At 35.3% G+C, this 16,532-nt stretch overlaps 3 protein-coding genes across 3 annotated transcripts in view; all 3 read left to right on the forward strand.

The window, feature by feature from the left end:
• The first annotated feature begins 849 nt into the window (after nt 1–849).
• On the forward strand, nt 850–1,308 carry LOC113759039. The gene has a single exon (XM_027301670.1). The coding sequence runs from the start codon at nt 850–852 to the stop codon at nt 1,306–1,308; it is 459 nt and encodes a 152-aa protein (XP_027157471.1).
• Nucleotides 1,309–6,409: 5,101 nt separating this feature from the next.
• On the forward strand, nt 6,410–7,085 carry LOC113762870 (calcium-binding protein KRP1-like). Its single transcript, XM_027306492.1, has one exon. The coding sequence runs from the start codon at nt 6,621–6,623 to the stop codon at nt 6,981–6,983; it is 363 nt and encodes a 120-aa protein (XP_027162293.1). The 5' UTR covers nt 6,410–6,620; the 3' UTR covers nt 6,984–7,085.
• Nucleotides 7,086–13,746: 6,661 nt separating this feature from the next.
• Nucleotides 13,747–16,532, forward strand: part of LOC113759046 — an 11,337-nt gene continuing 8,551 nt past the window's right edge. The window contains exons 1-4 of the mRNA XM_027301675.1: nt 13,747–13,826; nt 13,933–14,068; nt 15,583–15,676; nt 16,299–16,531. Of these exons, the coding sequence (XP_027157476.1) occupies nt 13,781–13,826; nt 13,933–14,068; nt 15,583–15,676; nt 16,299–16,531 (509 nt within the window). The 5' untranslated portion in view covers nt 13,747–13,780. The remainder of the gene's footprint in view (nt 13,827–13,932; nt 14,069–15,582; nt 15,677–16,298; nt 16,532) is intronic.

Consider the following 16,532-nt stretch of genomic DNA (forward strand, 5'->3'; position numbering starts at 1 on the left):
AGAAACCTGGGAAATAAAACAGAGGACGAGCAGAGTAACAGAGAAAAGAAGAGAATCGATCGAATCCCAATTTGTCGGAGACTTGGCTTTCATTTCAAAGCAGGCATTAAAGGTCGAATATATACCATCCCAATTCCCATAGTCAAGATCCAACGATTACTAAAGTAATTAGTTACCAAAAGAATTTTAAAATTTTATTTGAACGTTGATCCAAGGGATCAAAACTTTATTGCATTCTAAAAAATCTGTCAACTTTTCTAAAAAGTTTACCTGCGAGTGCATAGGCATTCGTTTGAATCAGTGAGTTCAGTCACTTCGAATTTTTCTTGAATATTTCTTACGTTTTTTTCTTTCCAACATAGAGTAGAAATAAATCTAAAATAGATACTATCGTGTCAAAAAAAATAAAATAAAATAAATTCCCGTACCCAAGCAAACCGCAGCATGCAGCGTCCATCTCCATCTCGGCTGATAGAATGATGGTAATTCTCTTTTGGCGTTTGTCAATTTGACACCGTACCATCTTTGTCAAAAGCCGTTTCGCACAGTTCTCATTGTACCCGTGAAAAGGTCCCTGAGAAATATAATTATACCATTAACAACAATCCCATTACACCTATATACCTTACCTTTCTTCTTGCCCTCTTCCTTTTCTAATCCTCTGTGATTAAACAAAACCGCCTCGAATTACTTGTTCCTTCGTCAATTTTTTCCCCCGTCTCTTGCTCATATTCAATCGGTAAAAATACAAAGAAAGAAAATAACTCGGCTTTGTAAAAACTCTAGACTTAGACGCGCGAATTAAGCACTTGTGTAATCTTTTCTAGGCCACAGGGTGCTCGCATCAGAATGTCCACTCCGCCACCACTATTAGACCCTTTTGTGCAACAGCAACCGCCGCCAATGGTGGTGGCTGCTCAGCAGCAAGCCTATGCAGCTCATTCGGGTCACGGGTCAGTTGGACCAGTAATTGCGGTTTTGGCCGTGATAAGCATACTTGGTGCGCTTGCTGTTATGATAGGTAGGCTGTGTTCCGGGCGGGGGGTATTCGGTCATGGGCCGCACTATGACTTCGAAAGCTGGGTTGAAGCTAAGTGTTCCGCTTGTGTAGATGGCCGTGTCGATTCTCCGGTGCCACGACGGATGTTGGCGGCAGAACACCGCAGTAGCAGCTCTTCCGGCGATGCCATCCCGGTGGCCGCGAGGGGAGTAGAAGCAGCTGATCAAGAAATGAACCAGGAGGATCAAGAGACTACATCTCATCATCCTACGCATAATCCACAGCCACATCCAAGAGCTGAGGCTTGATTTTTTATTTTTTTTGCCCTTTTTGAGTGTGCAGTCCAGTCTCCTCACTTTTGGTAGCTTAATTTTCCTGGTTGTTTCAATATTCATATAGTTTCATGCTAGAAGCACATATTTTTTCACTCTATGTGAAAGTTTTTTTTCTAACGTAATTATTAGGTGATTTAGCTTGCTTTCTTCATTTTTTTTAAAAAAAGTTTAATCTATCAATTTTTTCCTTTCCATTTAACGCTAGGAAATTTGAGTATATTTGTTGTGGGATTATTTTTTACAATTACGGCGTATGTATGTGAAAAAGGGAGGAGGAAGTTATTAGTCATATGATTTCAAACTTTTTTTTTTAGTATAAAAGAATTTTCTATCAGAATTTCCCCTTCAACTGTTAGTCGAATGATTTAAATTCTGAATCTAGAGAATAGATTCTAAAAGCTCCCATTAGAACGGTCCTAGTGATTGCTTATATGTTATTATCATTTGCTAATCCTCTTCCTTTTTTTTTTTTTTTTTTAGAATAAGAATCGATTAAGCACATTATTTGCACACTTAAAAGTCGCCTACTACTAAGAGCCCATTTATTTGGCGTTGCGATGCTTTTAGTAAAAATGTAATTTTAAATGTTAAAAAGTACTTTTGAAGCATTTTGTTAATATCATTTTATAAAATTAGAAGTGAAACTTTTGGTATTAAAAGCACAAATTTGGTGATTTAAAAAATAAAATATTAAATTTAATCATTTTATCTTATATTATCAACTAAATAAAGAAATAAATATATTTTAAAAATTTCAAATTACATATTATCCAATATAATTAGTACTTATAGAATTATATCTCCAAACAATATATTTAAAAGTACTTAAACACATAATAAGCATTTTTATTAAAAAAAATACTTTTTAATCAGGTACCGCAACTCCAAACGGATCTTAAGTAGTATTTGAGGAGTCGAACATGCGATTAGTAGTTTAGTTTATTTTAAGATTATTCTTTTTGTAAAGGATTAAGATTTAAAATTATAGATAGCTAGCCAAAGAATTTGTTCCTTTTTCCCTGAGTTGATAATATAAAAAGAATTCGAAACCGGTTTGATAATATATAGTAAAGAAATGAGAGTCCCTTGTTTAATTTCCTGGTTCATGAATATACCATACCGATCAGTACCAAGTTTCCAACATCATGAACCTGCTTTTTGAGCTGCACAAAGCATCCATAGATTCTAAAAGTGCCAAAATGATAGAGAGCCCTGCAGATAATTCAACACCAAAAGTCAATTTTTCATCAATAATTGCCAAAAAATTTCCCCACTTTTTTCTAACAAAAGTGGGTGGGGGAGCGGTGGAGTGCGCACTTTGATCTAATATAATAACCATATACTCCGCCAACAAGTGCATTTTATGTGCCGCATTAACCCTTTTGCCTTCTCTTTTGCAAATGTCATTATGGTTTCGAATGTGCTCTTTTGGAAGATTGCATGATGACAATGATAGCTTATGCTATAGTTTGAGCAAAATTGCTCTGTTGAATTTTTGTGATTTGAAGTGGAATTATGCCACTTTGTAGTGCTAAATGCACTCTTGTAAAGATAGGAGCCTTTGCTCCAAAAGTGTAAAGCTTTCTCAAGTTATAAAATTCTATCGTTTCGGAAAAAAAAAAATTAACCCTTTTGCCTTCTCTTTTTCATCTCAATCATCATTTTCTCAATCAAGTCAACAAAGAAACAAAAAGGAGGGAATAATACCGGTTGAATTGACGAAGGTAGCCTCGGGTCAGGACGATCAGGTCACGTGGTCCGGACAATTCTGCTTGCATACTCGACCACGTGACGAGTCAGCTTTTGTCGGGTACAAGAGTACATTGCAGCCCGCCCAATGGGCCACAAACTAGGCGGATCCCATCCGTCTGCGTCTGCGTCTTATTAGCAGATCATAAATATTCCATTCTCTTAGGACCCTCGCTCTTCGCTTTTTGCTACATTCTTTGGGTCAAGACAACGTATAAGAGGTACGTTGTGTACTCACAATTTGAATTATATATAACTCTATATAAGGAATTTTTTCAAACAGTGGTGGTTTGAATTACAACTCTGTATTCAACAGTGGTTTAATAAGCACCGATTTTCCTGCTTGTTCGAGCATCGACGAATTGTGCTAGAGCATTAACTTTTCTGCTCATTTGAGTTAAAGCAGTGTGTTTGCGAACTGTGATACTCGAATTAGACTCTCTCTGAGTTGGTTTTGCAAATGTCCCTTCAAACCATAGTGAGCTTATTTTCAATGATGTTACCATCCTTTTGTGTGCACGAGAACTGCAAGTCTGCAACAAAAATATTAGAGGAACTTACCCCAAAAAAAAAAAAATATGGAGAAAACGAAAAGAGAAATGGGCCAAACAAAAACCCCATTGAGGAATAAAAAATTCACTTGAAGAATGGGCCACGTAAAGCCCACACACTAGGGATTATACCCGCGCGTGGTAACGTATATATCTTGAAAGTTGTGACAGAGTTCTGTGCTCAAGAGTTACACACATCTGGCTTTTCAGACTGAAGTGGGCTGGTGATCCTGTCTACTTGCTCCCTTCACCAAAGTAGGCTTTCGAGTATTAACGAGTGATAACCCGAGGTACTTTTAAAATTTAAGAAAAAAAAATTAAAAAACGCCTTTGGTCGAGCGGTTATCACGTAATTTTCAGCAACTTTGATGGCTTTTGTATTTGTTGGTTTTGTTGGCTTTTCGGCAATTCCATTTGCATCAGTCTTTGGCAGTTCCTTATGTCATTAGAATTAGCCTTAGTAGTCCTTCATTTTTCGCTAATGCCATTTCTTGTTTCTGCCTTACTCAGGAGACCAAAGATGCATGTTATAGTTGAGTGGTTTCTTTGTAATTTATTTGTTCTTTGTTCCTCTTTGTTTGCATCATTTTTGCCTAATTGTGATCCGCAGAGATAGGCCATCTTAGCTATTCTTGAGTATTAGTTTAGCCTTAGTTTTGTCTTATTTTTCAGTTATGCCATTCCTTTTTTCCTTCGTTCAAGCTGCATGCTATAGTTGCTTGATTGTTTGGTAATTTTGTTGTCTTCTGACCCTATTTTTTGTTGACTCATTGTTCACTTTTGTGGATGCCTCACTTTTTGTTTCTACATGTTTCTTTGAAACCCTCCTCTTCTTCGTTGGAAAATTGCCATTTTGACTTTGAGTAATCTACTGTTTTGTACTTTTGATTTGTTCATGTCATTTGAAAACCTATTAGAGAGATGAGAATTCCCACATTTTCCTTCCTCTTAATCATGATGCTTGTTAAATTTTTCCCATTTTTACTTTTATTCATGCTTATTTATATTCTTTTATTTTACTAAATATCCGATGCCTTTTATATTCTTTGTTGCCTACATTCCTTACATCTAACTATACAATCAATATATTTATGTGATTTAATGTTATTATATACCTTTTTATTTAGGCTCTTTAAGTTGGAATGTTGAATTTAGTGATATTTTTTACTTTTTAAACAAAATTTAAAAGTTAGTCTTGTATTTTTAGTACAAAGTTAATTTTGTGGTTAATTATTTGCTTTTGAAGTATTCTGTAAATGCACAATTATTGAGGAAATAATTAATAAATTATTGTTGGCTTAACATGAAATAAAATTGTTAAGTGTTCTGTAAAGACACAATTATTGAGGAAATAATTAATAAATTATTATTGGCATTAGTGACTTTAAAAAATGAATTTTATTACTGTGACATGAAATAAAATTGTTTGCCAAAAAGATCAATGCATATATTGCAAAAAAATGAAATAAAATGAAATAAAATAGTGTTCTGTAAAATTGTTGAATGCAGTGGTTGTTTAGCATGTTCAGGAGTAGCTTTTGACGGCACGATTCCTAAAAATTGAACAGCAGAAAAAGAAAAAAAAAAGAGAGAGAGAAGTCCAACATTGTTATCACAAATAACCAAAATCAGTTAAGGTGTCAAGGGTTTGGACTTAAAATGGTTTCTAATCCTACTACTTTTTAAAACATACAATTATAAAGATATATTAGTCTATATATCCATATTTACTCTATATAATTATTACAAATTTTTAATGCCCTTGTTTTTATTCTTATTCTTTTCATTCTATAAAAAAGAATAATTAGTTTGTTATTTACTAATAGCTTGGATATCTAATAACAATTGCAGGATAACCGCTCGACAAAAAAACACTGTTTATAGGGCAACTCTCACTTTTATATTGTTAAATAAATATCCATATTTAATGTATATATATAATTATTATAAAATTTTTAGCATATTCATTTTTCATAATGGCTCAAAATTGCTTTAAATTGAAAAGCAATGTTGTATTATTCTTTTAGTCAAACATGCAAGATTAATTAGATTGTTTCTTACATTAAAAAAATTAAAGTACTTTAAATTTCAAAAACAATGTATAATACATGGATCTTAATGTGGATTAATGATCTAATATTAGTGAGCGGCATTTTACAAAAATATGAAAGAAAAATAATTGTTGTGATTATATTGATTGAATGTTTTAATTTGTGCAAAAAAAAAAAGGAAATAGGCCCATATTTATGGAATTTAGTGAGTAATAGAGATATACATAAATATAGACGGGTATCTTCTAAATTAATATATACATTCAAATCATCAGACTAATAATTTAGACATCACAACAAATGTGACATTGCAATGTGTTTTCAATATAGTATTTATTAACATTATAGTACAACAAATAATCCTTCCAATATTCACAAACATATTACTTATATGCCACCCAACCAATTTACCGCACTATTATTTTATAATTCAAGTCAGACTTATAATAATTATATAACTCTCTACGTTATAAAAAATATATAACGATTAAAAATTAAATAATTTAACACGGGAAATATTAGCGCTCTGCGCAACGCGCAGGCGTCTCACTAGTAACAAAATAAAAGAGAGAGCCAAAGCTAGGATTGAAAAAACGCCTCTTACTTTCCTAATTCAAAGACGACAAAGTTCTGCATGAGAATAAAAAAAGGCGGCCATTGACCGAAAGCGAGAGGCAATTTCTTTCCGATCGCTTCTTGTAAGAGTTAGCGGGCAAGCCAGCCCAAGGCCAACCGGCCTTCGCGTAAAACTAGCTGTACTTTAGTTGTCTCCCCCCAAAGGGCTCTTTCTCTCCCACTTCTGAGAAACCCCCACTCTCCTTTCGACCTATCTCCATGTCCTATATACATCCCACAATCCCCCAAGCCACCTCACAAACCAAACATTCTACTTCTCTACAAGTTTTATCCAGTATCAACTCTCTCTTTTTCCAAAATGGCGTCCAAGTCTCAGTCAAATTTCCATGATTTCTTGCCTCTTATGGCTGAGAAGCTAGGTGGGGATGGACTGATTGGTGAGCTGTGCCATGGGTTTCAGCTATTAATGGATAGTGATAAAGGGGTCATCACATTCGAGAGTCTGAAGAGGAATTCTGCTCTCTTGGGATTACAAGACTTAAATGATGAAGATCTGAGGAGTATGCTTGAAGAAGGAGATTTTGATGGAGATGGGGCTCTCAATCAAATGGAGTTCTGCGTGCTCATGTTCAGATTGAGTCCTGAGTTGATGGAGCAGTTTCAGTTTTTGTCAGAAGAAGCTCTTCAACAGGAGTTCAACGATCATGACTTTGTCTTGTAATTTACCACTTCTGTTCAACACAATTCTTGATCATTAATTGTACAAGTTTGGATTTTTATGTGAGAATATACAACAGTTAAATGACGAAACAAATTTATTCAACCCATTTAATTTGAATTTGTTTTGGGTTATACATTTTTCGCTGATTGATTAATAATTTTCTTGATATGAGATTGACTTTTGAGATCTCTAGATAACAGAAAGGGAAAAAAAAATCAAATATAGGAAGCTCTTCAAATTTACTAATTTAGTAGTAATTTTCTTTGCAAGTCTTGCCTGTAAAGCCTATAGTATGATGAATTCCAATTGCATGACTCCTTTGTGGCAGTTGCTCAATAGTTCCTTTTAACTCTTTTGCATTTTCCTTTTTTTCGCTTGGCACAGTAGCTGGTGGCATATCATTCAGCTCCCCAACCGTGTTCCAAAACGGTTCGCTTATTAGTCAAAAACTCCGACGAATCCACCATTGTTTTTGGTTTCCCAAATGGATCCTTTATCATCTTACATTATGTACAGGCATTCTTGTCTTAACTAATTCGAAATCATTGGTGTACACTTTAGAAACATGAATGGCAATATTTAAGTGTTCAGAGCTTGATGCTGGAAAGTTCTGCAGATGAACCAAATGTCTCCACCTTGCCAATTTGGCACTTTTTGTATCCAGGTGGTACTAGTTGTCGTATATCTGTTAGTTTCTCGGTTAATATTTTCCTGATATTTCCTGGTTTTAACTTCTGCAATGTAACATGCGTCATGACTGTTTGCGAGACAAGTACTTAAAAGCAAATTGAAACGTTTATACTTAGTTTATCTAAGGACGTTATGAGCAATTGTTACCACTTAATGAATTTGACAGCATGTAATTTAGTTGTTGTCTGCATTCAGTATTTCAGTTGTTTTCAGATTTTGCTCGTTCATCTTATGAGTTAGTTCCTCGAAGAAGATTGCGCAGAAGTTCTTTGCTATTGGGACTCCAACAATTGTAGTACTCTTTGCTCGTCCATTGTGTAGATTTTAGCTACATTTCCATAATATGTCTACTAATTACGTAGTATCTTTTCTAGAAAACTTTAGTGCATTCTATCGTCTATGCCTGGTAAATGTCTGTGATGCATCTGTCTATCTTCAACTTCTTATTAGATAACCTTGTTAAAAACCTGCTCATTGCTAAAAGTTCTGTTTTCATCAACATATTTTGATATTAACTTTTCAAAACCATCTGTTACGACTAGCGATTTTGTTGCTCTGGGATCATTTAGGGATGGTGAGAGCATAGAATGAAAGGGGTTAAAAGGTCCAGGTATCTCTGGTGACCTGTAATTAGACATTTAGTGCAAAAATGTCCCAAGATAAATGTGGCATTTACGTGGCTAAAAGATCATTTGTCTTGCCAGTTGATGATTGACATTTAGGAAATCTTGTGTACTACTTACCAGGCATCAAGCTTGGATGGGAATCAACGCCTGGTATTAATGACCTATTTCCTGGAATCCAACCTTACCAATGTGGAAGGCCCCAAAAAAGTGACATTGAAGGTGGTCCTCTGAATGGCTCGTTGTGGTTGAATTAACAGCCCAGCTTAGCAGGTCAATTTGGATTTATGCTTAGCAAATGGACCCTGTCAAAAATAACGGCTGGAAAAGAAACATGTCCTCTTGAGGGCTAATTGAATGAATCTTAAAAGGGTTCCTAATCCTGACACCATTACTACCATCACCGGAAACTGTATTAAATCAGTGCCATGGGATTATTGAGTTCAAGCGTATTGATCCAATGTGCCACAAACAGTGCATGCATCATCCTTTGAAGTTTGGAATGTTTCTGAAAAAATCCTCCGGAAGCTTGGGAGTAAAATTGACCATTCCATGGGATACAACGGAAGCGAATCCTGGAAATCAAACTGACTTTTCATGTGTACATGAGGAACGGATCGTTGATCTGCTTTCGAGTATAGTGATTGTCAAACTTAAATTACTCAGGTTACTGATTTTTTGTTCTTCGTAAGGCAAGAAATTTTGTGTGGTAGATTTTGATTTTGAACCAAGAAATTTTGGGAGTTGTTCCCCTTTTACATATGAAGGTGTAGATTTGCTCAGAAAGATCGAGTAGCTGGTAAATCTGGACAAGCTGAAAGAGAATGTTCTTGGTAATCTGAGGCTGCTATTGAGTTATGTTCAAGGTTTCCTTCTTCATGTTGGTGTGACACCAGTTATTGCACAGGAAATTCGACTTGCTTTCTCCCAAGGCTCCAAGGATTGTTTCGAGTGCTTTGACTTCATATTTGGAGCTGTTTAGGGGCTTCTTAGCCACCATTGGATTCAGGGTTGTGAATCATCTGTCATTTTTTTGAGCAAATGTTACATGAAAATTTTAACTGCACCCGGCAGGAGGTTCTTAGGAGTGTCAAAACAGCCTAGACGAGATCAAAGTGATGCGCACCAGCATATAATAGTTTATGGCGCCTATTACAAGTGATGTTCGGTGGAGAGAAGAATATAGCCTGACATTGGGCATTACTGCATTGGAATCACATTTACTGGTGCTGTAACATTCTGTCATGTAAATGTTTATGCTAGTCAAAGGTGTAAAGATGAGATGCTTGAGCTAAAACCTTAAAATGCTAGGTTACTTGTGTTTCCTCTTCTTACCATATTAAACTTGTAAATTATCTTTGAGGAACTCAGTTTGTATATCTCAAAAGTTGAAAGAGTGGAGCTGCAAAGATGTGCATGCAGATCATTTGAATTGATCATGAATTTCATCTGCTCTTTTAAATTAATATAATATACAGATGATGACTGGAGAAGTCCTATAACTGATTATCATGACAGCTACGGAAAAATATCGAGTGGTACCTAAAATATGTGACGTATGGGGCGAGAATGTGACTCCTTCCTTGCTGTATGAGCCTGCAACTCTAGGGCATCCTTCAGCTCCTCAATCTTCAAGAAAGAAAAAAAAAATAAAAATTGGAGTTTTGGACCCCACGTCTAGGATATTATCTAGGGATATGAATCCTTATGCAAGACTCATCATTTCTCGACTCAAATGTTGCCAAGCAACTAGACAGCGAGGGGAGTAGAAAAGTTGGCCAAAACAAGACAGGAGGAACTAAAGGGAGGAACATATTATTAAAGTATTATCTGACTTTTGCCGTAAGGAAGCAAGAATGAACAGTATCTTGAGTGCTGGCAACCTTGTTGAATTCTTGAATAAAAAGCGATATTGTGTTCATGGCAATGTGGGCCTTTCTTCTAGATCATGGAGACCAGAAATGCAGAAACAGAGGCACGGCAGTTGTGCCAACTGCCAAATGCCAAAGAAAAGAAATTCCCATCTTTGATTAGTGATCACTACTGATTTCATGCACCACCACCATGGAATTGCCTCTGTCTCTGTGGTGGTGACCCCTCAATAGATGTCGTATCCATTCATGGGCTGGTCCCATAGATAAAAATTGCATTAAATTAATTGGGAAAAACAAAACAGAAAGAAAAATTCCATATCAATTTCATTACGGGAAAGTGTTTTGCTTCAATGAAAGTAATGCTCACCAACTCGGATTCAGCATCCAAACACGGCAAATGTTAGGCAAGAGTACTAAATGTGAAACCTGCTGATGTTTCACTACTACTTAAAAACGAATTTCCATGTTAAGCCAGTTTTTAGAAATCTGTCCACATCTCTCTCCAATATTTGACAAGTAGTTTACTTGTAGGAAGTCTAGAAGATCTAATAGTGTAAATTTTGAGCTTTGGTCAGCCTTGCAAGCCATGGTGCGTCATCTTTGCGAATCTCTTGTCCACCAAAAGTCAAATTACCATCAACCAACCAGTGGTCCAAATTCAAATAATTGGATCAAGGAAAGATTTATCTCAAGAGAGAAAGAGAAACATGAAAAGGGAATACACCAAAATTACACTACCGCTACAGCTATTTAATTTTTTTTTGTTTCAGTCTTTTCCACCCTTGTCATCAACATCATCATTTCCCATACCCTTGAAAAATTCGGTCAAACAAAACCAGACATCTTATAGGCCAGCTTGCAGGATTCCGAAAACCTGATTGGTCCACAGACCCAAAGCACTTTCATATAATTATCCACACGTTTTACACTCTAAACGAGCTCTCAACATAATTAGACAGAAAAAAAAAAGTAGATTAAGCTGGCATTATCTGGACAGCCACTTCCTTTCTTTTTTTTTTCTTTTTTGTTTTTCTAGCAATGAAAATGATGATGATGATGAGCGTGACAACAATATATCATCATTGCAGGGTCACCCACCCCTCTCGCTTGTGCAAAACTCCTTTACTAAGTAGCAAGTATTATTGTGTTACTATTATTCTCCTGTTGTTTTCTTTCTTTGACCGTAATCCACCAGTACGCATGGGCATGGCCACATGACCCGTCGGGAACGCTCGTCTGAGTCCTTGGCGTTGATTGGGAAATGGGAATGGGATGACCCCCAAAAATTTTGTTCATTGGGAACACAATTTATTCCTGTTAATCCTATCCTTATCCCTTGCTTAATTCCAATTTGGGCAATCAATCCAATCTTCTTTTTTTTTTTTTGTCGATACGATAGACCTACAATTATTCTATGCTACAGAAAAGGGAGGACCTGGAGAGATCAAGAAAAAATCAGAGGGGACTGAACCACTTACCGGACCAGACGAGTGCACCCGTAGTGGCTTGCCACATTTTGTGACCAATGGTGGGAGGCAGGATTTGATCTCCTTATCTTCCACCCAACCAACTTTGGTGGTGGCCACTGAGCTAAGCTCAGTGGTTCAATCAATCCCATCCCATAGGTGACATCTGCCCATTAGGACGCCTATCATTCCTATGGTTAGCTAAGATGGGTTTTAGGTGGTGTCATTTTTGGGAAAAAAATGAAATGAAATGATTCAATTATCAGTAATAGATCACTTCAGTATTGCTAACATTTGATGCTCATTAACAATCTTTCCCTTCCATAAATAAAAGCAAGCATTATATCCTTTCTTACTATATCGCATTGAATTGTATATTTCAAGATGTGTCCATATATATATATATATATATATATATATCTTATTTGCTTGATTTTTACATCTATTTTTGAGGCATGAATGTATTAGTATGCACACCTTAGTTATCTCAGAAGCATGATTCCTCAAAAGGTTGTAAACATAATCAATTGCATTTATCTGAAGCCCTAAACGTACCCATGCATTTAAAGTAATTTCTAAATGTCTTTTTTTATGCGGAGTTTCTAAATTTATTATATCCAGCTCTCCTACATTGATAGTAATTTATAAATTTCTTATGCCCGTGTGTGGAAAGTAACTTTTAAATTTCTCTTTTTTAGACATAAATTGCCTTGTTTGGATTGCGATTTTCCGTCGTAAAATTACGTCGTTTTCCGTTATCACATTTCCCTAATACCTTTTTTCCTCACATACATCAAATCGCTACAGTAATTTTTTCATGAAAAATCATGAAAAATGCAATCCAAACACAACAAATTATCTAGCTCTCATGTAGTAATAATACTAGATCTAACTTTGCAGGGGCGTGCTACTACACTTCGATAGTTATACTACGCATGCTTTAAATTTTTTGTGTAGGTACAAATTTAAATCCTTACCTGCAACTAAGTATGCATCTTATACTTTTCCTTGTAGCCAATTCCTCCTTTAAGGTGAGTCGGTTCAATTTTACTCAGCAAGTATGCTAAATGATACTTAATAACTAGTCTAAACACCCGTGTTATGCATGGTGGTGTCATTCAAAGTAAGAAATCTTTTCCAAAATAATTAATAGGTGGGATTTGTTTAACAATAGTTCAAAGTATGATAAAATATGTACATCATTTATGAATTGCCATTTTGATGAAAGTTGGCTCCTAAAATAAAAATAAAAATGTATAGTAGAAAATGATCTATATATGGATAAAAAATGGATGTAATAGCATGCTTAATTTGATTTGAAAATGAAATAATTACAAATATTATGCATTCGATTTAATAATGTTATATGAATGCACAAACATTTTTCATACCAATCAACTTTTAGTATGAAAGTCAATATTGGGGATTAATTAACTCTATTGAATTTTGTGAAGTTTGTATTACAAATGAGGAGGGACAATCTTTATATGAATTAATGCATTGGTTGAGTAATGTACTTCTATTTTCTTGAGAATTAAGAGCACACGGAATTCGAAATTAGTGTTTTTTTTTACATTGTTTTATAAATAGTACTTTTATATAAACAAACGTGCATAAAAAATTTCTTATGAATTATACATATCTATTTTGCAGATTAAGATGCAAGTTACCAGCGAAATTTCTAATTCTATATAGCTAAGATGGCAAAGTGGTATTGGTAACTATCACTTTGCTTAGGTGGTCAAGGTTGTCCAAGTATCTATACTATATATAAAACCTGAGGAAGGGCTTTAATATTACGTTTAACATTTTATCGTTACTTTATGAACTTTATGAACTTCCTTTTTCATCTTTATAAAAGCTACTTTTACTTTAATTACTTATAACTATCTATCACTATTTTTACTTTTAACTATTTAAGTATATATTTTCAACATAACTACTCCTAAACATTATAACTACCAAGATAAAATTATTTTATGAAAGATATTTAAAAGATTAAAGTTTACTTCAGCAATAAAAATTTTATTCAAAATATATGATCATAAATAGTATGTATTTTCTGATTGCACACCCATTGGGTGTGCATTGAGCACTAGTGTTAATAATACCCATTTGTGCATTACCGATTTTGGCTAACAAACATGCCCTTATTAACGCAATCCCACATTCCAAACGCCATCGTTACCTGTAAGATTCCATTCACTAAATAAATGTATTTAGTTAGTTATTAGTCCACTAATCACTACTGGTGACCAATTTTCACTAATCCGTATTGCCCCCATTATAAATACAGGCCTTGGTTCATCCCTTCCTTCTCCTCTCTGGTCCTCTCTCTATCACTCTCTCTATTCTACTCGAAACGATTTTCAACGCATTTGGGACCAAATTCTCCACAGCGTCGATTTCATGGCGACTAAGGTCTATATTGTGTGAGTATATTCAACTTCATTTTCTTTTGTCTCTGAGTTTGATTTAGTCGGATGGTTATATTACTGATAACGTCGATAAATAGATGCTCTTGGGAATCAATCGTGGTGCATTTCTTTTTGAATAGAAGGGTTTGGATTTCGATGACCTAATATGCAAAATATTTAGGGAGGTACAGTTTGTAAAACTCTAGAATTTTTAATTGTTTACTTGAGTTGTGCTATATGAAAATCATCAATGTTATGCGAAGTAATCTGTTTATAGTAATAACTAGTTTGTTGTAATTCTGGTAAGATTATGATTTTGTTGGAATTTCTGCAGAGGTTTTGGGGGAACGGAAGTGATAAAAATGCCGATGATCAGCTTCAGCATTTTCTATCATCGTATTTGTTTTATCCAGTTTTAAAATTCTAATTGTATTGAGCGTTCTATTTGATATTTCATCTATGAAGTATGGATAAATCAGGCAGGATTACAGATTCATGATTTTGATTTTGTACTTTTAATACCATGGACCTTGTTTTAAAGTAGCTTTTCTTAAGCAATAGATCAACGACGAGGAAGTGTTAGTGACATTGCAGAATTGTTTACAAAGATGATTCTTGTGGTAATCTCATGTCTACTTGATGCAGCAGATAAACTAAAAGTAATCTGATCTTTCTGATGATGTATATCTGCTTGATGCAACTACAGGGAATCTCTGATGAATGTTTGCGGCTTTTATGCTCTAGAAATCATGATCTTTTGATAGTTTAATCAGTGGACCTGCCTTTTTATTTCATCGAGCTATTGGTTATCTACGTGGAGTCCTTGTATTTGTTGCTCTGTTTGCAGAATATATGGTTATGCATATAGAATTGTTTTAAAGTATTTTTAGGAGATGCAATATGGTCTATAGCATTAATATAGAAGAAACAGGACGGTATTTGGTGACTTTGGTATCCTGCATGCTGGATACTTGACCGAGTACTTGATCATGTTTGAAGACATTAAAACATTCTTGTGATTCTGGTTTTAATCTTTGGGTTTCCTGCAATGTCTGCGTGCATTACGTGATCTGCTCTTCAAGTTTGTTTTTCTGCTAAGTCCTCATTTTAGTAGCACATAGTGTGGGATCATCCAATGTAAGCTGAATTCTGGATGGAGCCTTGAGAAATTTGGTGAATCTCCTTTACAAACCGGAGAATGTATTATCATGCACCAACATGGCTAATGCTTAAGAGATGTTCACATTTTTCTCTTTTTTGTTTATCTCATTGTTTGTCGTCTTCTGCTGGGTGTTCCCGAGATGTGTGGTGATTTTGCATGTGTTTTGCTTGGAAAAGTACTGTCTAAATCATTGATTTTTTTGGTGTTTTACACGGTTGACCAGGTTAGGTAGTTTGATTTAATAATGAGTTGGCATGGGATAGTAGTATAAGAGAATTACACAGCAATTCCTTTTGCATAGCTCTTCTTTCTAGCTTACTAGTAGTTTGACTAGATTATTGGGTAATCCACTTTCATTTCTCTGTAGGTACTATTCTATGTATGGACATGTGGAGAAATTAGCAGAAGCAATAAAGAAAGGGGCATCATGTGTTGAAGGAGTTGAAGCCAAAATGTGGCAGGTTGGTGATATTGTCGCATCATTTTTTTTTCACAGATAGGCAAAACACAAATATCACCTGAGTCTATATAATGTGCTCCTGCAGTGTTGTTGATGAACTTTAGAGTCACTGCTTAGGTGTAACATGTTCATCTGTTATAGTTTTTTCAGTTATTAGTTGCATTGTGCTTGCTGTTCTTAACAACACATTGTCCTAGGTGCTCTGCTCTTATGATTTCCATGTTATTCTTCCTTGTCATGTGTTACGCTCACGCATGCTTAAGTTTGAGCTTTTTTCATCTGGTAGAAAGTTTCTTCAATTAGTTAAAATTCTGTTGAGATATAGTTTTTTTGGTTGCATTGGTGTCTGGGGGTATCAATAGATGGTATGAAAAATCCTTGATGTTCTTTGGAACATGTTGGGGGATATGACTGAAATGATTAGCTATTGATTGGCATGGCCATCCAACTTGAGGAGTATCATCAATCTCCACAAGTACATTATTTGTAAAATTTTTAAACTTCTGCTCATTTATGTAAGAGATGTGTTGATTGCCTTCATTATAGTCCATTATCGCATCCAATTCTAGAAAGTTGCTTTTTCTCATTGGAGATATGTTACAAATTTAGTCTGTTTGGCACAGGTTGCTGAGACCTTGCCACAGGAGGTCCTTTCCAAAATGAGTGCGCCTCCAAAGAGTGATGTGCCTATTATATCACCTCATCAACTTTCTGAGGCTGATGGATTTGTTTTTGGCTTCCCGACAAGGTTTGGAATGATGGCAGCTCAATTCAAAGCATTTCTTGATGCTACTGGAGGCCAATGGAGGACACAGCAGCTTGCTGGGAAGCCGGCTGGTATTTTCTACAGCACTGGG

Source organism: Coffea eugenioides, chromosome 2, assembly GCF_003713205.1.
Source record: "Coffea eugenioides isolate CCC68of chromosome 2, Ceug_1.0, whole genome shotgun sequence".
NCBI classification, from domain to species: Eukaryota; Viridiplantae; Streptophyta; class Magnoliopsida; order Gentianales; family Rubiaceae; genus Coffea; species Coffea eugenioides.